General features: G+C 40.0%; 2 protein-coding genes across 5 annotated transcripts in view; one reads left to right on the forward strand and one right to left on the reverse strand.

Moving 5' to 3' along the window:
- ERP44 (endoplasmic reticulum protein 44) overlaps nt 1–9,183 on the forward strand; it is a 45,392-nt gene extending 36,209 nt beyond the window's left edge. Inside the window, exons 8-12 of the mRNA XM_032180734.1 lie at nt 1,259–1,375; nt 3,664–3,775; nt 4,059–4,200; nt 6,775–6,877; nt 8,585–9,183. Of these exons, the coding sequence (XP_032036625.1) occupies nt 1,259–1,375; nt 3,664–3,775; nt 4,059–4,200; nt 6,775–6,877; nt 8,585–8,686 (576 nt within the window). The 3' untranslated portion in view covers nt 8,687–9,183. The remainder of the gene's footprint in view (nt 1–1,258; nt 1,376–3,663; nt 3,776–4,058; nt 4,201–6,774; nt 6,878–8,584) is intronic.
- A 1,362-nt stretch (nt 9,184–10,545) lies between these two features.
- Nucleotides 10,546–25,294, reverse strand: part of STX17 (syntaxin 17) — a 30,781-nt gene continuing 16,032 nt past the window's right edge. For all 4 annotated transcript variants that reach the window (XM_032180738.1, XM_032180737.1, XM_032180736.1 and 1 more), the window contains exons 4-8: nt 20,656–20,875; nt 15,925–16,043; nt 15,790–15,840; nt 13,684–13,770; nt 10,546–12,958 (exon numbers count right to left, since the gene is read on the reverse strand). In XM_032180738.1, the coding sequence (XP_032036629.1) occupies nt 12,719–12,958; nt 13,684–13,770; nt 15,790–15,840; nt 15,925–16,043; nt 20,656–20,875 (717 nt within the window). In that variant the 3' untranslated portion in view covers nt 10,546–12,718. The remainder of the gene's footprint in view (nt 12,959–13,683; nt 13,771–15,789; nt 15,841–15,924; nt 16,044–20,655; nt 20,876–25,294) is intronic.

Genomic DNA, 25,294 nt, shown 5'->3' on the forward strand with positions numbered 1-25,294 from the left:
AAAATAGGGTCTAAGGAACTGATGTTTCAGTCAGTGAAAAATACTTGTTGCCAATTAAGCGTACAAAACCTATATCTGATGTTTTTTATTTCAGTGTCCAGAAATTGTTTTTTTCCTTAGAAAAGTAGTCAATTTATCTCATATATACCTCTATAGGTGTATATGTAGATATTCTGTGTCCTGTAGGAGTCTTTAAAAAAAAAAAAAGTCTGAAGTTCAACATCTGGTGAACCGTCCATTTCTCAATGCAAGTGGCAGTTTTCTGGCTATCACTTGCCTCTCTTATGTGGCTTAGCTCATTGGGGAACTACAAGCAGTTCTCTTCATTTAAGAAATAAAAATAAAAAAAAAAAACAGCATGTTAACAAACTCCCATAGTTTAGCTTGAGGAACATTTCGGTACAGAGGAAAACCTGCAAGACTTCTTAGAAACATAATATTTGAATGTATGCTCCTTCCTTAATTATGTTAAGGGAAAAAAAAGTTGCTTACATAATAATAATAATTATTATTAAAAAAAAAAAAAAAAGACAATAACCTAAGGTGAAAGGGGACTTCAAACCTTTTTCTGCCAAAACATTTTATTAACTTACAAGGCTTATATGGCATTTCTGCATCAATGTGTGTTTAATCATGCCCTCAGCTTAGTAAGCTGTTGTCCTGGTTTTGGCTGGGTGCCAGCCGGGTCAGACCACAACAACTGGGCTTTACTTGGTGTTAACCAAAACTTTTAATAACATTTAAAAGTTGGTAGCACTGAATGCTGAGTTAAAACTATTAGTGAACAAAGGAAAGGAAAAGGAAAGGAAAATTTACTATTTATTCATATCTTTGGCAAAGCAAATGTAAGATACCAATTTCAAGTCCTAGGGGATTTTGTGTGTGTGAGTTTTATGTTGTGAGGTGTTCTTGCTGATTCTTTAGGAGCTCAGTATCTGCATTTAGATTACATCTGATGTAAATGCGTGATGGAGGAGTAGGGTGGTATGCACAAAATAAGGGTGTGGAGATATTTCTCCACCTGGCAGAAGTTTATACCTCGTAGGTTGTCTTAGGAAGTGGAGCTGATTGCATAAGTGATCATACAGTTATTTGCTTGTATTTCTGTAATGTAGCTTATAGAAGTGTTACGTGCATGGCAGTTGAATATGGGCATAAGATTGTTTTTTTATATTTGTCTAGATGTTGTCACCTTTATGTCAGGTCGGTAGGAATGTCATTTTTACTGTTTTTCAACTAGTATTTTTCTTTTCAACAGGAAAATGCCCCAGATATGGTATATTTAGGCTCTCTAACCAATTTTGATTTGATTTATGCATGGACACAAGATAAATGTGTACCACTAGTTCGAGAAATTACATTTGAAAATGGGGAGGTAAGAATTTTTTCTACCTTTCTACTTCTGGGATTTTCTTCTCAAAACTAAAACGTGTCTTTCAGGGTCTTTAATTCATGCCCAACAACCTTCTGCATGCTTTGCTTTTTGCAGAAAGTAGTTGTCGTGTGACTTTCTCACTGTTCTGGAGCTTTGCAGTTAGACTTGAAGTTCACTGGAGGCAAATTTCTGATAACTTTTTAGTCTGGCAGTATTTAAAAATATATAATCATGCATATAGGTCGTATAAAAAGTGTCTGGAGACTTGATGAGTGTGGACAGTTGGACACTAAGAGCATACATGTGTAAGGATGTGTCTGTAAGTACATGTAAGTGTGTAACACCTTGGGTAGAGACTGTATTTTTATTTTTAATCATGTAAATTGCAAATGTTATGACAAGATATGGTTAAATAGTGTTAACCATTTATGGAGCTGGCTACTTCTGTGAATCATAATTAAAAAAAAATGTGGGTTTTTTTTTTTCTTTTTTGGTCAATGCATTTAAGCACTGATACCTTCTTAATCTTTTTTGGTTCACATCTCCTTTTCCTTGGCTTTTGCTTTTTGCTGTAATTCATAACATGGGATTCAGGGGCATGCATTTAAACTTTTTTTTCTTCTAATTATCCTTATTTTCTTACAATGCTTGTCTTTTTCCTTTCATGGCTTACTTTTCTTTTTTACCCATTTCCAGTTCTGTATGATAACTTTTTTTTGTGAAATAAACAGGGGAAAAAACAACATACTATTAGCAAGTTCAAAGCATGTCAGAAGGAGTATTTGTATATAGCCACAGCATCTGCTAGAAACTCTGTTACGTGTCTAATGAATCACAGCACGTTGCCCACCTTGGTTTTGAAGCAAAGAATCAGTCGCATGATGGAAGAATCCCTTCTCAGTTCACACAAGTTCTTAATTTTTACCCTGAACGTGCCCCGTACGTAACCCTGCTTCTCTGGGCATGCACAACACTTCCATTTGCATGAGGGAGGAGCAGGGTGGGATGCACAAAACAATTGAAGTACGACCTAGTCAACACGGCCAACTTAGGTCGGGAAGTTCTTAGTTAAACAAATATTCATCTTCATTCGCCACTCAGTCAGTCGCCACGTAAAAGCTACCACGTGCCATTGTGTTTAGACCTGTGAGATAGATTTTCAGTGTACTTTTCCCATGGGGAAATTGGATTTTTGAGCCTTGGAAGCCAAGGTTTCGTCGCTGTCAGTCTGCAGCACGTTGTCTTGGCTTCTCTGGTGGTTCTTGCAACCTTCCCTTCCCGTTTACTCAGGCAAATATTTTCAATTCCAACCCGATGTTTTGCCTGGCAACGTTGTTTAAAAAATTTCGGTGTTGCTGTTACCCAAACAAATTTAAACATGCTAAGATTGAGATTTCTGCCTGCTGAAATTACAGAGTATTTAAATAGGCTCTTAATATGTACTGCACAACCCTACAGAGCAGAGCTAGGGGGTGATGTGACTTAGGCTGTGTTTATGGCACTAGAATACTTCAATACGAATGCAACAATCTCTACTATGAATTTTACATTAAAAATAATGTGATTGGTGGTTATTTTAATGATGGGTTGGGAAGTTTGTTTTGTCAAGAGCACTGAAGTTACGAGGATTTTTTGGAACCTGCTGTTGAAAGACTGATGTGCAGGCTTGCTTGGAAGGAGGCTGCTGGCAATTTCATGTCCACCATGAAACTGGCTGCGTGCTGATAAGGAAAGCGTAATTACCTGTCCCTGGAGAGAGATCTTTAGAAGGCACTCGGGATTCAAGAATGCATTCTTACAAGGAATTAAGGCTTGCCTGTCCAAAAAAGATTTTCATTTGTTTCTCACCTTTAGTAATGCATCAGCATGTGAGTTTCATAACGATGCTTTACGCAGTTGACCAGTCAGGACACGCTCATTGGCAAAGAGTAGTGCTTGATTGTAAACACTACAGCCATGTCATTAGCTTCTGCTTTTTTTTCTTCAGGATGGAGATAATTAAAGATACCCATTTATTGAGTTATGCTAAGAAATCACCAACTTCTAAAATGTTAATAATGAGATACTTGCATCTTGTAACTGCCACATATGATGAGTAGGAAAGAAACAGAATTACCTGGATAAATTGAGTGTCTTAGATGAAAGGTCAGCAGTTAATGTCCTTAGTCATGTTTTTTTTTCTGGTGTTTCTAAAGCAGAGATCTTGCTGACTTTGAAAGCTGCTGGAATCACTTGAAGTGTATTTAGGAAATGGAAGAAATGAATCTTGTCTTTTGCTTTCTGTGCAGGAACTGACAGAAGAAGGCCTTCCTTTTCTCATACTTTTCCACATGAAGGATGACTTGGAGAGTTTAGAGAAATTCCAACAGGAGGTTGCACGACAGTTAATAAGTGAAAAAGGTTTGTACCAACTCCTTACTGCTACAATATTTTTTTTCAGATGAACTCAACGTAAAGTTGAGTTTGAGAGGGCATTAAAACTTCAGCTTGTGTTGTTGCCAAAAGCACTTTCAGAAAATCTGTTCTTTTATTATGTCTAGTTATTTAAATCTGTTTTCAAGTTTTGCATGTTGTTTCTATTTAGTATCTCCACCTTTGTACTATTTGTGAAAACCCTTAGAGTAGGATTCAGGATAATTAAAATAAATTCTAACATGGATTTTTCTTTGCTCACTCTTTCAAGGTACAATAAACTTCCTCCACGCTGACTGTGATAAATTCAGGCACCCCCTCCTCCATATTCAAAAGACTCCAGCAGACTGTCCGGTTATTGCTATTGACAGCTTTAGGCACATGTATGTTTTCCCAGACTTCAGTGACCTCTCGTAAGTATTCTTCTCTGCGCACGTTATTTTTTCTGTTGAGACAAACAAAGGCAAACACATGCCTACGTTTTAAATAGGGTTATAATAGGAAGATGAATAAATCTGGGATAGGTAAAGCAGCCTGTGTGCAAGTCAGTGTAAGAGTTTAAGCTGATATGACTGGGTGTGATGTATTTGCTTAAATGGAGTTTGTTGCTTTTATGGTAGATAACTTATCTCGCATTAAGTTTTTAGATGGCTGCTACTCTTTCAAAGTTTTGCTATTTTCCTTAATACTTAAGTATTTGCAACCTGACATGGTGGTTTTACTACCATTGCTCTGGATGTAGCAATTAACCTTAAAAGCTTTCAAATAACACATGATGTCTAACTGCTGTTATGCAATGATTATTGTAAAATGCCCCGTGTAAGAAGCCTGTTGGCTTGGTTTTTCCTGCTCTGCGATCCCAACCTTCCTGTGTTGCCTGGAATGGTGGCAAAGAAATCCTTATTGCCCGAGTTTCTGAAGTTTTCAAAGTAAAGTGTGTAAAACAGTTGATCAGTGGCATTATCTCAATAAAATATGAGAGAGAAGTGTTGGGCTTAATTGAAATACCCCTTTGACAATTCCTCTTTACGTCAGCCTGTCTCTTCATATTGTACTGCCTTGAAAGCAGTCGTAGGAAGCAGATGTTTAGCCTCCCCAGTTCTGCTGAGGAGTGAAGATGTGTGCACATCTTCAGGGCTCTGAAGAAATCTTCAAGTGTTCTGGTTTTGTCTTCAGGTCAATATGGAATATTGACTATTATATCTGGAAGGAGAGTTCAACCCCACCTTTTCCCCATAATTCTCCACAGGCTAGAAGTGCAGTCTGATTTATTTTATAACAACAGCTGTAATAGTGCTTTCCAACTATCGAAAGCTATGCATGTTGAAGTTGATAGTGATTATTTTGCTCCTCCTGTTCCTATTTTTTCGGAAGAAGATCATGTTCACATGTCAGTGCTTTAAAAAGAAGAAAAAAAAAGCGTGATTTGCATTTTGAAAGCACTCTTTTCATTGTCACTTTGAAAGCAGTCCTAAAATAAATCATTGTCTCTTGCAGAGGGGTAATAGAGATGTTTAGTTCAGGCTTCCATGTGACGTGTTTTACACGTTCTGTTTCTGTGAAGCACTACCAGAATCCTGACAGCTACTTGCCCGTTTGTGTACCAGTTGTTACATACAAATGAAGATGAGAGAGATGTCAGGGTTGGAGACAGTTGCTTGGCGATAAATAATTATTCAGCCTTGCTCTGGGAGATTGAGCTGGTGCTTAGAAGTACGTAACAAATGGTGCTTGGAGATCATGTAAAATCTTAATGCTAGGACTTTGCTTTACCTGTGAGGATTTCTGCCGTTTCAGTACATATTTCAGTACATTTCTCTGGTCTTTTTTTTTTTTTTTTTTCTCTCATAATGGCACTGCTGCCACAGACCTGTAGGGTTTGGATACCCAAACTTTGATTTCCTCAACTGGTATTGCTGCTGTCCTCTTTAGAGAGTTGTGATGTGGAGAACAGCCACCTCAGTGTCACATCAGACCTTCACCCAGCATTTTCTTCTCTTCCTTCGGCCTCTTCTCTTTCTTTGGTTGGAGGTGACAACAGGGACAGTTCAACAAATCAGCTGGAGTTTTTCAGAGAGAACTGGGGAGCTACAAGGGGCTGCAGGCACCAGATGCCCTTGCTGCATTTGGGGAGGAGAAGAGGTTGGAGAGTGATGTCTTCAGCAGCGTGGCTGACCCGTAGGCTCCTAGGAGCCCAAGGAGCAGTGGTCCTACTGTTTGTAGGACCTGACGCTACTTTTTGTCTGTAGGGTTGAGTGATGATCCAGAATACAGCTGGTAGCCAGCCTCGCTTTGTCCCACTTTCCTAATTGGCCTAACGAAGGGCTCCCTACAACACCCATCTCCATCTTTTAGCTCCATCAGCTGTCTTCTGATTGCACATGTGCTGCTCATGCTGATTTTTTTTTTTTTAATCCCATCTTTGATGCTTATCAGATCAACTCCTCCTCCTCAGCTTTTCAGTCTATTTGACATCTCGCAAATAAAACTGGATGCTGTAGTTTTAGCACGTTTGCTGTGGGTGACAGCAGATGATTTCAGATTAGATTTGAATTGATATCCTCTTAGTGCTTATCTCTCGTGTACGCGCAGTGACTCGGGCAGCGGAGAGCCTTTCAGAGCTGTTTTGTCAATACTGCTGCCCGGCTGTCATTTGTATCTGGGAACTGTGCACTTGGAGCCCGCTGTTCTCCCTTACATTACGGCTGGTGGGGAGCTGAAGTGAGTGCACAATGAAGTTATTGGCTGCTACGGCGCGGTGGGAGCTATTGAAAAGATGAAATACTCGCTGGGCTCTCGAGAGACAGGGGGAAGAAAAAGAAGCTGGTGGGATACCTTAACAAACCGTTTGCTTTCCGGCCGGTGTGAATCGCTGGAAAGTGAACGCGGTGTGCCAGGTGGACAGAAGTTGGCCACTCGAAACAGTACACTTTGTGGTTGGACTTACCTCCTCATAACCACGTGGGTGTTTGTTTAATTTGTTGCAGAGTTCCAGGTAAACTGAAGCAATTTGTACTAGACTTGCATTCTGGAAAATTGCATAGAGAGTTTCACCACGGCCCTGATCCAACTGATGTAGCACCTGGTCAGGTAAGGTTACCACAGATAGTTTGGCCATTCAATGAATACTGCTTTTTTTTTTTTCTTTTTCCCTTGTCATAGCTGTACTTTATTTCTGAAAGAGAAATCTGCTATGGAAACATGATGTTGCCGTTTCTGCTCTCCTCTTTCGTTAAAAGCTTCTCTTGGATAAAGGGAGGGAGAGCATCAGAGGGAAATACAGCACCTATTTGCCTTGTATAAAGGGGGAGTGCAAGGATATCTGTTCTCTCCACTGAAAGATCCTGGGCTAGACAACTTTTTTGAGCATATAAAGCTGCTCTTATGTTCTTATTTGATTTTCAGTAGGGAAAACTGGTATTTATGTTTATAGATACGAAACCATAAATGCATCATAGCCCACACAACATACTGAGAGGGTGCTTCTGAGGGGAAGCACCAGTTGTTGTATTTATTGACTTGTAGTCACCAGTCCAAGCAGCAGGCAGGTTATTAGAGCATCAACTAAGGGGAGTGGTAGGTGGTAATGGGGCTTCTTACTTTTATTAGTACACATAAAAAGTGGCATTAATAGTAGTCACAGACTGCATTTGTCATGCAGATTCCTTACTGTTCTGCTTAAAGATGATTATATGTACATGCATGGCAGCCACTCCTGGGATCTCTTCAGGAACACAACTTCCAGATCCTTCTTCAGACAAAACTCAGGAGCACCTCAGTGCTTGCTTTTATCCAGTAGGCAGAAAAGAAGGGACTTCTCCCCCCATGGCAGGGGGCTGGAACTGGGTGGGCTTTAAGGTCCCTTCCAACCAAACCATTCTTTGGAAAGCCTGCAGAGTCAGGAATTGTTCCAGAGTTCTGGGATTCAGTGAGCAACTTGAATTCAGGTCAGTGGGAGGAGCTGGAGGAAATAGTCTCAAGCAGAGCAGGAGACCGAGGCGCAGGCTGGTCAGTCGGCTTGGGGCTAGGCACGCTTGGAGGCCAGCACATGGAGCGAGTCTGGTCAGGGAGGGAGGAAGCCTGCGGGTTTCCTGGATCCGGGCGCACATCTGGGCAGAGGCTGGATGCCGAGAGCTGCACACGGGCTCTCGTGTGCGTTTTGCGAGGGAGGACGGGGACACGATCTAGTGCCCTAGTTTTGTTTGCGTTCCCATCTTTATCTGGCATCCTGCCAGCTTGTGGAAGAGGTGAGTGCCTGGGCAATGGAAACACTGCTGGAAATGAAGCTGGAGCTTGCTCTCCTAAGTCATACACGTCCCCTGAGTTGCATGTGGGTGTTTTGTTTTTTTTTTGGTTTTCTCAGGAAATTACTTTTTAGAATATTTTGGCAGCGATTGTACTTCTGCCCTGGTATCCCAAAAACAAACACACAGACCAAAATACCTTCAAAGCAAGTAGCAGATACTCGAATAAATCGAATAGTAGGGTGCGTTTGAAAGACTTTTAAGTCACTTGTACAGAAACTTATGATGACATTACCTTTGAGATCTGCTAACAAAGGAAATGTCCTGAAATGCAATATCCTTAACCGATGGTACTTAATTGATGTCTGGATATGTATTTACCTACTTGGGACTTTTGGCATGACTCCAAAAGAAAAATAATTAAAGCAAAGCTCAATTTGTGAGAATGCTGGCTATATGTGCACTCCTCTAACTGTTAGAAGTTCATTTAATGGAAGCAGTTGATGATAAAAATGCCTAACGAGTGATTTTTACGGTTTGTTCTGTTTTTCAGCCAATTCAGGATTTAGCAAGCAGCCCACCAGAGAGTTCATTCCAGAAGCTGGCACCCAGTGAACATAGGTACACCTTATTGAGGGAAAAAGATGAACTTTAAAAACTTGAAATGATCTTGCAAGCCTTTCAGACAGCAGCATTGACTTCTGTGTGGTGGAAATAGTAAACCTATATTTTCATAATTCTATGTGTATTTTTATTTTGAATAAACTGAAAAATAATTTTTTTCTCCCCAGGCTTGTAAATACATTTGTTTGGTGGGTCATTCTGTACAGCATCTTTCAAACAGTACGTTCCTAATGCTAGAGTAAAATACCAGAGACCCATCCAGACTCTTGATCTAACTCTGTTCTGTAAAACTTTTATAATCCAAATGAAGGTATCCTTGCCAGAGACATGCTGTTAACTTGCACTATCCCATTAAATAGGACTTTTGGGTTGTTTTCTGTGTAATCTTGGTAGTACGTGCTTTTCTCTTCTTCTTCATGTCAACAGCTCTCCTGGTAATCTCTTTCTTTGTCACATTTTTCTCCGACTTAAGAGGGTCTTCTATTCTGGATACTTGGGAAGGGAATAAATTAAAGTTTTACAGAATCTTGTGTGGTGCTTTCCTGGGTCTAAACGTTCGAGCAGTTAAACAGTTCTGACTATATTCTGGATTCTTGCTCGGCTATTTGAGAAGAGCCCCGTGGCCCTGCGCAGCTGTGCCAAAAGCTGATCCTGACAGAGCCTGCTCAGTGCAGCCTCAGGCACAGGCGAGCTTTCTCGGAGCGATTCTCATGAGGCAGGGGCTAGCTCTGGCCAGCACTGAGCTACAGCTGAGCAGATGCAGAGCTGGTAGCTAAAAGCATCTTGCAAGGCTGTTTAAAAGCTTTCGGTTTGTTTGTTTCACTCCAAATGGAGCAGTTGTGGCATACCCATGCCACCTTCCCCTTGGACTCCAAAGGTGGCAGCAGGGGCAGGGTTTTAAGGCTGCCACTTGTTACCTGCTGCAGGCGCTGCTTATGGAACCGAGGTGTGAAGGCAGCTGGAATCACAGTCTGTTCCTGCAGAGTGCCTTAAAGTGCTCATCTTACTCTGTTGTTTCCTTACTTACTCTTATTTATGAGTGCTGAAGGTGGCTGAACTTCTTCCTAGAGGTGCTGCTTCATGCAACCAGTGGTCCAAGGGCTGGTGCTTTCCCCTGGGTAGTTAAAATGTGCCACCTCCAGCCCCCTTTCTTAATCCGTGTTTGTTTTTCTGAGTAAGGCCTCGTTCCTAGAGCTTGGGCATCTCTGCGCCAGGTAGCCAGCGTTATGGCAGTCCTTTCCCTGTGTGTTTGTTGGAGCTGGACCAGCCTCCTGGGTTCTTGATAACCATTGACCTGGATGCACTGACTTTTAAGTGTTTTTTCTGTTTGCAAGCAGAAGGTTGAACAGCTGAAGTCTACTTGGGGTTAACGTGGTGATCAGCATCTCTTAGGCTTTTGAAGTATCTGATGATACAAAGAATTTAGGTAGGAATTACAAAGAATTTAGCAAGCGTGTCATGCAGGGAGTGCTGGACAAAATGTGAGCTTTCCAAACTCAGCCCCTCAATTACCTGATGATCTGCATCACTGATCTTAACCCAGTCAGTGCTCAGCTAACCCCTCCTTTAACACTTCTCCAGGTTATCAGGGGAAGTTGTCCAACAACGTTAGGGTTATCCCCACACAGAACAAAATCATCCCAAGTTCTTCCTTTAATTCAACTCCAGGAGTCGATTTCTGTACCAGTTACCGGGTGCCTGAGACACTTTAGGAGCTTGTGTTAATTTCAGTCAATGTAAATATTTTAATGGGTGAGGTGTGTGTTTGGTAACTCAGGATTCTGAAATGTTAGTAACGTCATTGTTTTAATAATGGAGAAATGCTGAAGGATTAAGCTTTTAGATGCTGAAAGGCAATAAAAAGGACATAAATAAATGCTACGCAGTCTGATAGGCAAAATTTTTATTTGGTCTGAAAGAATTATGTCTATTTTGCATATCTTCTGACATCCCTAGCAATTTAAATGCTAGTTTGGTTACTTGGATGCCCCTATTTTTTCCCCTATGTAAATAACCCATCTACTTTAAAAATCATGGCTTAAATAACAGCCTCCCCAGTGTAGTGTGTACACAATGTTTTTAAATTGCTTCCTTAAAGACGCGAGGAGGAAGAACAGTTTTTGTGCTCGATCTTTTATGAGATGAGCCCGTGCTAAGCTGACTCTGTATCAGCTGTAGCAGTAGCTCAGCTCTGGCTTCAGATTGTCCTGGCATTAAGTCCACTTCAGGAGGAGAGGGTGGAGCCTGTTGGCATTTCAATGGACACAGTTCAGCAATGTATTGTAGGAAAGCAGACCTAGTTTTTTAAAATTGTACAAAGAATCAACCAGAATTCCTATTTAAAATCTTTTTCCTTATTTCCCTTAGTTTCTTCCTTTAGCTGTCGGAATGAACGAACAGCCCTCGTGTGAAGTTGTTACAGCCTCATTAAATGTATTTACAGCTGAAGCAGACGCGTTTAAAGGACAGGGTTTTGGCATGACAGGTGCAAATGAGCGGAATTACTCGGGTCATGTTTTCCACTCCAGCTGATTTTACAGATGTAGGCACCATGGCTTTAACACGTGCAGTTTTGACAATGTTCATGATTACTTGTGAAAACTGTTCTCCTACACGTTGCTTCCCTGAGCCTCGTTCCTACTTAAAATAGACACCACGCTCTGACTGGTAGCGATTTCAATCATGTTTTAAAGGTAACACAGACGAACTGTTCAGAAAAAGGTACTTGTGCTGTAACTAACAGTTGCTTACAGTGTCTCTAGGCACAAAAACCTATCAGCTGCCATTAGCAGGCGCTGCGTTCCAACGATGCTATCAAAGCAGTGCTTAAAAAAGGGAGTTTTTTCCAAACTCTGCTTCCTTGTACAGCATTCCCTGCTTGGGAACCTTAGGTGAGCAGCACTCAGGATGGACTGAGCGATGTAAAACTTAAAGCAGCAGCTGCCCAGCTCGCCTTTCTGCTCCTCCTGAGGGCAGCAGCAATCGTGTGGGAACTGTCCTGGAAGGATGGAGGTAGGACCACGTGCTGAACGGGAAGCTCAGGTGAAAATAAAAACGGCAGCACTCCTGTGTGTAACAACAGAAGTTAGAGAAGCGAATGGCTTCTTAAGCAGCAAAATAAGGTAAAGATAACAGGCATTGACTATAAAAGCTGGAGGAAGCAGTAACAGTACCAAGCCTTACGCAGGCTCCAGAGTAAAGCACACAGCATCAGGTTGCCGTTTTTAAACTAGTCCCAGGCTCCGGTCAGCTGCCAGGGGCACCATTTAACAGGTAACTCGCGGGGCCTCGCTGTTCACCACCCTCTCCCCAGCACCTACTGGTGCCTTTGAGGGATAAAATACTATCGAGGGAGCGGGCCCTGCTGCAGCACCGCCTCCCCATGAAGCCGTTTAACTCTCCCAGCAGAGTGCTGCTGGTGCCAGGCGATGAGGATCAAGGGCAGCAGCCACCCAGGAGCACTGCTGAAGCAAGCTGAGGTTTCAGGCTCAGAATGGTTGGGGTTTGGCACTTTGCTCCGTCTGCAGTCCTCCTGAGGTGTGCCAAGGAGCTGAAGAGCCATGGAGAAGGAGTATTCTCTGAGGGCAGTCCTCAAGGGGTGCTGCTGAGGCTGAGATTGAACTACGCTTTGAACAAATGGGGAGCTCACAAATTAAAAAAAAAAAAAAAAAGAAAATGGGAAAAACTGATTATGGTGTTCATGAGAAAGCACTGAGGTTTTCTAAGTCTCTCCCTCTGTACTGTCTGAAGGACATTTTGTGCAGCTCAGCACCAAACACCTGCCCTCCAGCACGCCAGCTGGGCATGTAGCTCACCTAAGAATTCCGTAATTAAAAAGAAGTGACCAGGTAATTCCTAAAAGACTGATGCAACTTATCGCATCTGAAAAGAGGAAGCTCCAAAGTTCTGGCATTACCGTTTCCCCCCACCCCCGTTAACAGTACTGCTGGCAAAATCTCACACAAGTTCACACAACCCAGCCTCGTATTTAAAGCATGAGGCTGCAGGTCCGTCATCAGCACAGCCGCTGTACTTCTGTCCCTAGTCATGATGAATCTGTGCTTCAGCTGGATTTTTTAGCTCTTTGGCAAGAAAGCTCCGGACAGCTGGAAGAGACCTGCTCAATCAGTTTTTGTTTTCTCCTCTGGATCAATTTTCCACCTGTGAAGCCCAAAATCCCACCACCAAGTGCAGCTGCAATTCCTGCCACTTTGAAGCCTGCGAGGAGCCCAATGGGACCCCCCACCACGCCTCCAATGACAGCACCTGCCACAGGCAGAGCTGCCAGCTTGTATTTTGCAGCCTGTAAGGAGAGAGGGGAAAAAAAAAAAAGAGTTAGGAAACTTGCCTGTTGTGATTTGCCTTTTTCCCTTCATCGCTCTTGGCAATGAGTTGAATGCTCAGCGATAACTACACTTGACAAATTATTATTAAAAAAAATGTTCTATTATCCCACATGTCCATACCAAAACTGATTCAAAAGAGAGCTCTCGTATGCGTTTGGGAACCAGATCTTTTGACGTGCTGCTGGCTGATTGCATGTGCTACTTACTACCTTATCTCCATCATTACATCACATGAGAAACTGAGAAAACGCTCAGACTTCCCAGTAACGCCTAAGTACAGGCGTGTGGCTTGTCAGGAGCTCTCCCTGACATCACATAAATTGGAATTGCATGTCAGCAGCAGCCTGTTGTCCCACAGCCATTTGATTCTTGTGAGCCAATCGTTGCACGCTCTTGTCTCGCAGGTGCACCGAAGTAGCATCAGAATATCATATAATGTGACTTGCAGAAAACAAGAAAAAAAAAAAGAAAAAAAAAAAAGGTATTTTCTAGTAGCCTGGATGTGATAGAAAATTACAAGAGAGATTGATTTTTTTTTTCCCTGCTACCTGTGGGCCATTTCTTCCTTATTTCCTTAATTGCTGGCTCCCTCAGCATTAAAGACGGCAGATCAATGGGGTTAATACAGAGGGTTGCTGGGAGGCAGAGTACCATCGATTCAGCAGCAGGAGCAGATCCCTACCTTCCTCAAGTTTTTGGTTCCCTCTTCAGTATTCGCAGCAGCGCTGTTGACATTGTCTTCAATCCTGTCAATCTTCTCCTGCTGAGCCTAGATGCAAAGGAATTATGAGTGAGGCGGCCTGCTGGGAAGCAGCAGTGAGCCAATACACACCATTTTAATGCCTGTAATCAGGGCCCCACAGCCGCTTTCATCTGCCACACACTGTAGCCATGCAGCCCTAATGGTGGTTCATTAATAGCAGCTGATAAACTGTGCTGAAAATACAAACTTGCTTTAAAGAAAGCCTAACTATCAAGTAATAATACGGTGCGAATATTACACAACGTGTTGCTACTGGTAGAGAAAACAACCCATAACATAGGATTTCTAAATCTTTCCCGTGAATAGATGAACTTGCATTCCAAAGGGCAAAACAAGCCAAGCTGGTGTTTTCGTTTCCTGCTGAGCTTCATGTTCAAAAAAAATTAGAGAGATAGCATTTATAAAATCAGTACCAATTCCAGCATACAAAGCGGCATACAATAACAAGAAATCTAAATAGAAATATTTAGGTATGACGTTATAAAACAGCGACTTAACTTTACAGACATGATAGTGGCCACTGAAAATACACTTGCTGCTGCTCTGTGTGCCACTGTTCTTTCACTTAAAAAAAATACTACATCCATCCTTTCTCAAAATGCAGCCAGATTCCCCTGCAGTTTCCCTCAGAAGACAGAGGGGTTTGTGGGCTTCTTTGTTCTTATTTTAATCTCAGCAGCACTCAGGCTATTTTATGCTACAAAATAATGAGACAGCTAATGTTCACCTTCAGGAAAAGGCATTCAGAACTTTTTCCTCTTTCTAATTCAGGAACTGCTGAGTCCAGCTTTGCTATCTCCATCTACCATCTAAGCCACGCCATCAAACACTTCAGACACTTGCTAGTATAGCTAATGTTGGTTCTGTGCAAAGCCCACTCCTGGAACAGGCTACTAAATAAAAAAAGCCTAACAAATCTTGTACGTGAAGTAGCACAGGTTCAGCAGAAAGGATAAAAGTGATCTCACCCGTCCCACCGAACCCAACAGCAAGGAGATTACACGACTCTCCTACCAGATGAGAACTGTTCAAATTCCTCTTAGCAAAGGAAGAATTAAACATTGAGAACTAACTGGGGGTGACAAAGATTCAAACCCTTTGACAGCCACAGTTATGAAGGTAAAGAAAGGGTATGATGGTGAGGGAATCTTCAGATGTTTCCTAGTACTCCCAGTTCAGAGAATAGAAGTTCCTGGAAAGCTTCCAACCTGTGCAGTGAAGGCTGCTGAAGCCTGTCCTCATGATTACAATTAGACACGTTAAGAATGAACGGGCACCGCAGTGTTTCCTCTAAGGTTCAGCACATGGCAAGGGGCACTGGCTAGAATAGGAGCTGTTGCTCTGGTGACAAGGACTGAGGAGTAATTACCAGCACTAGTGCTGAAATAAAAGTGCTGTCTCCTCAGAATTTTACCTTGACAGGTTCTGAACCAACAGGACAACCAGGAATGTACTTCTAGCAACAGCTCGTTGATACATGGAAGGAAGAATTATTTGTTTTCTGACCACAATAGGCAGTTGTATGTGTTGAACTAATGGTTTTAAACATTCTTCTATTGTTACTACTTGAAAACCAAAAGAAAATCTTTCAATCTAGTGCTAGGTAATTAGTGCTGTAATAATTACATGGCCCACCTTCAACTTTAGAAAGCATCAAACGTGCAGGCTTTGAAACCAAAGGCACATTTACCATGGGTCCCAAGTAGCAAAGACAGGAGCTTCATGCGGGCACCTCAGCTAACTGTGGGGACACTGCTCTGCCTCCGCTCAGTGACGGGCAGCTCCCTGAAGTTCCTGACAGCCACTAGGGTTTTGTAAACTCAATTTGTTTAATACTGGACTGAATAAATTCACTTAGTGTCATTCTGCTACTCTGTTGTTATCCAGAGATAGCTCGCATGGTCTGAGTTCAGACTATGGACAGAAGTATTGCTCATCTCTTGCTCCCCATCTAGGTGTTATCCATTCACTATTTTATTTTTTTACAAGTTTCTATCTAATAGAGAATGCAGAATTAATACTTACATTGACTAACACAGAAAATTCAGTCACCAATTGGCTAAGCTGAATCAAGTCCTACAAATAAAAAAACAAATGTTATTTTCTAATAGTTGCTGAAAACAAGAACATGAATATAGCTGTAAGGGAGTTGCAGCATACCTCTTCTAAAGTTTCCCAGGACTCAGCTGCATTTTCATTCTGAGGTATTTCAGGAAGGGGAGAATACATCTGGATTAAACTTTGGGACCCGTCCTTCACTTCTGCGTTATACAAAGTTTCTGAATGAAAAACACAATGTTTACAAATAAATGCACTTGATCAGACTGCAGGTGACACAAGTTTTCTCACTCTTAACACTTCTCATGGATAAATTGGTATTTGATTTAATTCAAGCTTAGCAACAGCCCTGAAAACTCTCACATAGGGAAAAGTCTCACAGCACTACACAGTTTCTTAAAAGGAAGTTATTGCCAAAAAAAAAATAAATTCTAACAGCACACTTTCACAATTGGTTCTGAGAATGATGAAGAAATTACACTGCTGAATTTATGCCCAGTCAATTGTTTTTATGTCAGCTGAGCTTGAAAATTTTACAGAAGAAAACAGCTTGGGTCAAAACCTTCATTTACATACAATACATGAAAACACCTCACTTCCAAAGCTGGACTATTATTTGTTTTATGACTGATTTTTATGCTACCAGTTAGATTGTCAGTTGTTTGGGTCTAAAAGTAGCCAGAAGAAACAATTCTTGAAGTAAAAGTAGTGAAAACTCGGTAATATGCTGCTAAACATTTAGTGCTCTGTCCCATTGCGTAACAGTAGTGCAAGGACGGCAAACATTTAAAGCTCAGCAGTGTAAAGGGGATATTCCTAAGCATCTTCCTTTCTAAATATTCTGGATTGAATGTAAAAGACTGTGGAAAAACATGGGGAAAGCAGATATAATGAACAGATACACACATACCTCCTCCAGCCAGTGAGCCCTGTTTGGAGCCATTACAGCTGTAATGGCCAAGTGAATACTTACGGACAAAAAATTCAGTGGTAATTAAGAATAACAAATTTGGCTTATCATAAGCAAGGATTATTGAATAGCTCAAGAGTATGAAAGACAGGCTGGAGAATGTATGGATGGATGTAAACACGGTACAAAGATCGTGCTAATTTAGACAACTACAATTTCTGAAGGAAGACAGCTACTTTAATAGGACACTGATGTTTACTTTCTTGTGGGGTTAGTATTAAAGCTTAATGTAGGAAAGGCTGGTTAGGTATTTCTAACACTAGTAAAGTGTAAATATTACATTGAAGTCTTCCGTAGAAGCAATGAATGTGCCAAGGTACTGTAACAATATTATATGACTGTTACTACAACAAACAATGGAAAATAAATTAATCTTTCAGTAATACAGCATGCTTATTCATGGAATTAAGATAAAATAAAAATGATGCATTTTCATTACATTTGTCCATTTCTCAGCATTTTTATCCTAGTATCACAAGACACAGCAAGGACCAAATCTTACTACTCTCAGATCAATACAGCTCTGACACTGAAGCCGATACTCAGCTATAGTTACTAAATACACAGAAAAGCAGAGCAACAAGGGTAGAGTATGTGATGTAGTGTTTTATGTGGGCCTTGGTTTTCTTTGTCATTATTTTTACCCCTTTTCCTATAAAAATCCGGCCCAGAAGGCACTTTTCAGTCAGATTATACTGTTGTCATCTTCTAATAGCTAAAAATTACTGAAAAGAAACATCCTCAAGCAAACTCTTCTCTCACTTCAAAGATCTAAGGTAGAGATTAAGAAAGGTAAAAAAAAAAAAAAAAAAAAAAATAAAGTCACATTTGGGCTGAAAGTATGAGTAAGAAATTTATATTCACAACTTCATGTTTTATCAAGTCTAACCAATTTTAATAGAACTGAGAGTGGAAGTGACTGCACCAGTTTCACTTACAGCCTCTGCACAGAAATGCTGTAATATAAAACACCTCTGCGAGCTTTCGAAGAGCAGCTTCGCACCTCATTATCCTCAAGATAAAAATCTAATGCTCTGCAAGATTCAATATACTGGTTAAAAGACTTCAGTAATTTTAAGAGTAGAACCTGACCTTTTGTTAATATTTGCTTAAAATGCAATTAAATTCCATTTCTATTGGATCTGAGCTGAGGATGGTGAAGGGGGGGGGAAGGACCTCCATCATTTCGCTGACATGCCTTCTAAATGGGCAATCTGAATTTGTAAACTCCTTACTCCTCCACCAGATGGGAAGCAACATGCTGCAAAGAATGGGCATACTGAAGCTCCTTTGATTAAGATCAGCAGCCAAGATTTGCTTTCAGGACTGCAGCCTCTAAGCACAAAAGAAATAGGCAATATATTGCATCTGTGTTAGCAATTCAACAGAGCTGCTTTCACAGCCAGGCAAACTTCTTTAAAAAAAAATCTGTATAATTATATTTAGTTGTCTGCCTGACTGTATGTTTCCCTTTAAATGGGATGAGCTATTTCTGCATTCTTGAGCTGACATGTAGAAGCATGTCACCCCAGTAATATTTTTCTGTTCTTCTCATCCCAATCTATATGATCAATTTTTCTTCTTTTTAAAGTGTGGTTATGCTCAATTTCCTCCATATTTTAAAGGTATTTTAGATTAAAAAAAAAAAACAACAACCACAGTCCTGTTCTTTGAAATTAAACTGTAGTTCCCGTTTGCCATCCATGTACCTGTTAGAAAAGCAATAAGCCAGGACAAGGCCTTTCCAATAAAACACCAGAATGTACTGAGGACAACTGCAGAAAGTTACCAAGAGAACAGGTGTTTTAAATTTTATTCTGATTGTAACAGAGACGAGCTCACAAAGAGCCTGGAAGCGATGGCCAATACGGCTGATGGGGATCACTGAGTGCAAGAATTCACCCTTCTAAGCCTTAGAGTAGGACCAAAGACAATGAATGAGCTCCCCACAAAAGAAGTATACACAAATTCAGCAAATGGATTAGTAGAAGTTATGGGGAAGAAGTTCCTAAAGGATAAAAGAATGCAGAAGAGCTGGCAGACACTAACAAAATGGACTATACTGAAGATAGCAGCAAATGGTCCTGATGTAGAGGAATACATGTAACACAGGAAAGAATTATGAGTTCAGCAAGAACTCTTCAGTGCCCTGGATGTCAAGACTTTGAAACAATTAATATGAGTGCAAAACAATAATATAGATGTGGAAGGTTAATATCAGAAAGACTAAGACACAAATAAATTACAACTACCATGGGCATAAATGGTAGCAAGGCAGTTTTCATGAATGCCGTGAAAATTAGAGGAAGACAAAGTATAAGTAGGTGCAGTGCCAGGCAAAGAAAGAACGATGACCCAGAGAAAGACGAAGTCAGTCCTTACACAGAAAAGGAAGCTGTAATCTTGATGTAATTAATTTTAACAAGAAGGAAAACACGCAAACAAAAAAGATAGGCTGAAACATGAAGAGAACAGGTTAAAAACATTTAGATGATCCAGATGTTTTCAAGTCCTGAGGGTCTGATGAAATTGATTCCTGAGTATTTAAGAAACAATCACTGAAAGTTCACATATTTCTGAGAACTTGAGAGTACTAAGAGGATCCTGAAGGACTGCAAGAGAATAACCAAGATATCTTCCTTTTTTTTGGAGGAGAAGGAGAATGCAGCAAATAACCAGACTTGGAAACCCACAAAGGATGAACTCCTGAATAGTCAGTTCACAGATATCTAAAAAGACAGTGAAGGTGTTGAAAACAGCAAAAATTCATATGTCAAAAGCCTATTTAATCTTTTTTACTGGTCTAGTAAGAATATATGAATTGCATAGTTGATATAATTTGACTTTCATAACACTTTCTGATACTACTACACCTGACGTTCTCAAAACGAAGCCCAATCTTCCAAATCCACTTTTCTTTTCTCCCTTGCTTGTTAATTACTCTTGAAACAGTCCCTGGAGTTCTTTATACAGCAACAAGAAGGGCTGTGAAATCAAATGGGATCGCAGGTTCTTCTACAATGACATTGACTGAAAATACTTTCACTTTTAAAGACATGACATTTCCAAACAACTTTAAACAATGTTGCTACTGCAACAATCAATCTAATTACTATTATGTAGAAGGATTTAATTCTTATATAATCAACTTTCTCACAGATTATTAGCAGAGAACGCGAGCCAGTGCCAGAGCATAGTGCGTGCTTCCCCTGAAGACAGAACGGTACAACAAAGACTGAAAGACATTTTGTATGGAAAGGAGGGAAAAACAGCAAACATCCGACTTGTTGCCTTCTGTAGTGTGTTTTCAAAATCTTTTATTTCAACAGGTTTATAATATTTTCTGCTTTCTTGTTGGTTACTGAGATCAAATGCTACAAGAAGAGATATTCTCCTTTGTATATAGACTTGGTCAATCCTTCTGCACATTTCAGCAGTGGCATATCATAATGTCTATCATATAAAAATTGTTTTATTTTCGATGTTGAACACACTGATTCAGTGAAAATGGCCTAAATGATTACTTGCACATGATTAAGTGATTTGCAGGACCAGGAAAGAAGTCAAGCTACAGTGAAACATGAAGTACTCTTCCTAGGAACAGTCTCCAATTTCAAAATCCAAGGCTATGGGATCTTCTTCATGGGAGGCCACACCTACTCTATTTCTTAGGATGCTTAATTAGAGTGTCCTCCACTTACCAAAACTCAACAGGTCATGAGAAAAGTGTGGTACAGGGAAAGAAAATCCACTTCTTAATTAACTATTATTATTCAGCTGGTATCTCTTAGGTTTACGTCATATCTGGTCAGAAAATGCTCACTGGATACAACAATATAGACACAGAAATGAAATTCTCCTACCTCCTCCTACAGTTATAGATCTGGTTAAAGAGCCATCCTCCTGTCCTTCTAGTTGCCTTTTAAGTTCTTCTGCAGATTCAGAATGGAGCTGTAGGAAGTCTTTAATGGCAGATGAAGCTTCCTCTCTCACTGGATTTATCATTCTCTGCAGAACCGGGATGTCTTCCTGTCGGACTCGCAAACAAAGTTTCTCCATCTCTCTCATATTGGCTCGGAGTTGCTGTAACAGTTTTAAGAGTCGTTCAGTTAGCTTACTGTGTAAAAGAACCAGACACCTTCTGTGGTTACGAAGCAACTATCACCTTGACCAAATATATCTTCTAAATGACCACAAAAAAGTGCCATGTTTTAATAAACTAAGACAAAGAAAGGTCCCGACTTCAAAGTAATCCTTCAGCTCCTGGTCACCCCTCCTCTGCATCCATTTCCTTTTCCAGTCTGCACTGTAGGACTGCATTGGATTCACCTGTCAATGACACGTTCCCTAGTGCTGTTAAAGCTCTTGCATCCAGTACCAAAACCTCCCTTTGAACCCATCCTGGGTCTCCCACATTCTGCTGTTTTATGACCCAGTGCTATTCCCTGGGCTCTTTGTACTGCTCCTACAGAAGAGTCACCCCATAAAAAATACAGCTCTCTGCCAAGTCCTTACTTCAGGTATCTCAACCTCAAGGTGATCTGCTTTGAACAAACAACCAATCCCCTACTCTTCGTAAGGAGGAAGATGGTCCTGTAACTGGCAGTGATACTGAGCAAGACAGCAGACATCAGCTCGGTGCATAAAAGAGGGCACTGCTCCACGGTGCGTTTGACTTGGGGGTGCCACTATGTCACAGCCAGCATGTTAAGTCTGTTGCCTTTTTTATATTTTCTTACACAACATCACTCGGTTCGCTACAAAAAAACTTCAGGCAGCAACTCCCTCTTCAATGGCATTTGGAAAAAACAACAGTTTATATACAGAGTGCACGGAGTAGTCATCTGAATGTAGTGGTCAGAGATGTTTTGGAAGTGGTCTACTTTCCAAAAAGTGAATTAAGCCATCTGCCCCTGAAGAGAAGGAACCAAACATCAAGGAAAAGACAGTACCTCTTGCGTTCTCTGGTGAGCTCATTTCTCAGTAGTACCAGCCAACCACAAAACAAGGGAGAAATATTTTTAAAGTTGTCCCCATCGATTTTTTTTTATTATTATTTTCTCGTTGTCAATTCTACCTTGTATCCACTTCCCCAAGTAAAGAAGTCAGTCTGTTTTGTCTAGGGTTTTGATTAAAATATATAACTCATTAAATCACTATGTAATTATTCAAGTTATTTTGGTGAGCGCGTCCAATTTAGTCCTTTCCCAAAATATTTACACAAGTCGCAACAAGTTGAGATAATGTCCCAATAAAATAAGCAATTGCTTCTCTATTTATTTATTTTTTTATATAAGTGACTGTGTTGATTAATGCACTTCAGGATGCAATAATTTGCAATCCCTAATTTTCCCAAAGCAATCAACTTCATTTGTAAAGACATCTTTATAAACAAAGGAGAAGGATTACTTTTTTTTTTTTTTTATTCAATATATTCTTTTTCAGAGGAAGGGCAAATATATTTGTTTGACTGGAATATCAAATATAATAAGATACAAAAATATCTCTTTAATTACAAGGGTTTTAAGAAGATATGAGCTATTCACAAGTAGCAGGAATAGTCTGTGTGCAGGCATCTCCTGTGACATAAATTTTTGTCTACAGCAAAACAGAGGTATTTTATTGCCTAGGCTTTTAAAATCTAAAAATGCATGCAACTTTTCTTTCCCTAAAAAAAACAGTAGAACAGAAGAAATTTATAGTTCAAATTATACTACTCATTGCTTTAGGACACATTTTTATGTAATTATAAAAAAAATACTGTAAAAAAACCATAGTCAGTGCATTATATTATAAGGAGATACAACAAATTATATTATCCATTGCACTATTTACCAATTGGTTTGAATATTCTAATATCAGAACAAGAGAATGGATTAACACCACAGACAGGTTAGGAAAAGAAAGGTTTCTTTCCAGTAATGCAAATCAGGTACAGGTAATGCCTTAGGAAAGCAACATTGCATAACTGGAAAAGGAGGAAACAAATGGAACTTATTTATATACACTAGCAGAACTAACGTTTTTTAACACACATGAAAAAAATTACAGAAATACAATTAGAGAAGAAGGAGATTAATCAACAACAAATTCAAGTAACACTGCACAAGTCCTATTAGGCAACCAAAGAAAGAGCTATTGATTTGTAAAAATCATTTGTCAAATTACTGAGGGAATATTCTATTGTATGCTTAAATTAATACTATCACCAGTCAATTTACGCTACATTATTTAAGGTTAATCCCAGGTAAAACCACTAATTAACAACAAAACAAACAGGGAAAGAGACACAAGAAATAATTTTGCAAGATACTGAGTTGAATTAGAAACATGGTACAATAATTTTCTGTATACACTTTTCACCTTAATTTAAGGAACTACCTTACTCCTCTTGTTACTTTCTCCCATCGCCTGCCAATAGGCACTAAGAAGGGCAGAATGCTGTCATTGTCATAGTCCACCACATGCCCAAATTCCACCACGTGCCCAAATTCTCATTTTATACAACCTTACAATGAAATTTAGAAGACCAAATGGGAATGTCTAGACACAGCATTTAATTATTTTGTTTGCAAGACTCATATAATATATGATTACATATATACATATTACATATATTACATATATGTAATATATACATATATATAAATATATAATCTTTAAGGTCCCTTCCAACCCAACGCAGTCTATGACTCTATGATATGGAGAAGACTGAGTGAAGTTGGTCAGAACCATAGTTTCCTTGTTCATTATAATACTGCTGATCAAATATTTGTGAGAAAGAAGACAGGAATCAAATGATAGTATTTGCGTATTTGGTGAAATTTTATTTTAGTACCTCTTAGACTGTGGATGTGGAGGGGACTCCTGTTCCACGTACTGCCAATTAAACAGAAGCTACATGGGATCAGCCTGGAAAGGGCCCGAAGCCCCGCTGTCAGGAGGCATCTCAGGAGCTCACCAGGGAGTAACTTGATAAATGTTACAGAAATGCAAATGACTCTGACTTCTTTTCATAATCTTTTTAATGGGGCAGAGCTTAATCTCTGGGGAGAGCAGAGAAGAACATCACCCTCCTTCCAGCTGTTTCCAGTTTTAAAACCATGTTTACTCAGTGAGGAAGGTAATAATTTATGCAAATTCCTTAGGTTTGAATTCATCGAATTTGGCCAAGAAGATGCAGAATTTTTCTCTATAATACTTGGAATTTTGGTCTGTTAACTTTCAAAAAGAACAACAACAACAACAGAAAAAAAGAAGGTAACAATCTGTTTCAAATAGTCTTCTCACAAAAATTGTAGGATAAAGCTGGCAAAACCTTTGTGAAGTCAGCCCTTCAAAGCATGATCAGCTGTCCCTATTTTATTTCGGACAGTTGCTTATCTGATCTGGTCTTGAAAGGACGTCTTTGTGAAGAGCTGCAACGTTCTTGATATTCTATTGCAAGAATTCGTTATCCTAATTCCCACTGCATTTTTCCTCATGTTGAATCTAATGCCGAAACGTCTTGCATCATTTTAAACCGGGTATTTCTAATTCTGTTCAAAATAGAGGAAGAAAAGCCCTGTCCTCTGTGCAGCGACCTTTTTCATGTTTGCAAGCAGACAACATGCTGGTGTCAGGCACTTGTTGGGCAAAAAAATTTTTTTAGTCTTTCCAAGTAAGTCTAATTTTCTGACCATTTTCATTTCTCTCTCCGAATCAGTCCAGATTCAGACCATACTCCTTAAAAGTATGGAAAAAGTCCTGTAATCCTACCAACGCTGACCATATTGATTTTTCAGGTCTCTTCCCGACATCATTAATAATTCTAATCCTGCCCTCTCCACCAAAATCCCTAAGTCTCTCACAGCTTTATGCTGTTTCCATATTTTTGCTTAACAATGGGAGTAATGGCTATTACACAAAGCTTTCATCACTGGGTCTCAAAGGACTCGATTGAGATAAGGTTCACTGTACTTGAATAGGTGCAGAACTGAGGAAGAGACATGGACTTTGAGCCCAATTTTTCTAAAGCATCCACAGATTTGGAGGTAAGGCTAAGAGATCCACAGGGATGGGCGATTATGTAAATAAATACTTTTTTTTTTTTTCAGAAATGCAAATGGAAGGTGTCACGATTTTCACAACTACTGCGAAAATCCTACAGACTCTATCAACACATCCAAAACAGAAAGAAACAGAGAAGCCACACACATTGTAGCTGTGCTTTCCAAATCTTTACAAACCGTTTAGTAAAAAGTACAGAATAAATTATAAATTTATACCATAAAGTAAAATGCAAAAGGACACAAATGAGCCAAGAGGGCTTCATTAAACCTTTCCTAAAAAGAAAGTGAAAATCCCGGTTGCTGAAAATGTCTGCACACATCTGCCCACTAAGCCTACCTCATTACTCACCACCTATTTTTAAATGAGGGAGAGAGGGAATCGTAATAATCATTCAGGTTTTAGAATTACCTCTAAAAACACAAAGTGTCTTCCCATATTCTGCTCCTTCTA

The sequence above is a fragment of the Aythya fuligula genome, chromosome 2 (assembly GCF_009819795.1).
Source record: "Aythya fuligula isolate bAytFul2 chromosome 2, bAytFul2.pri, whole genome shotgun sequence".
In the NCBI taxonomy this organism is placed as follows: domain Eukaryota; kingdom Metazoa; phylum Chordata; class Aves; order Anseriformes; family Anatidae; genus Aythya; species Aythya fuligula.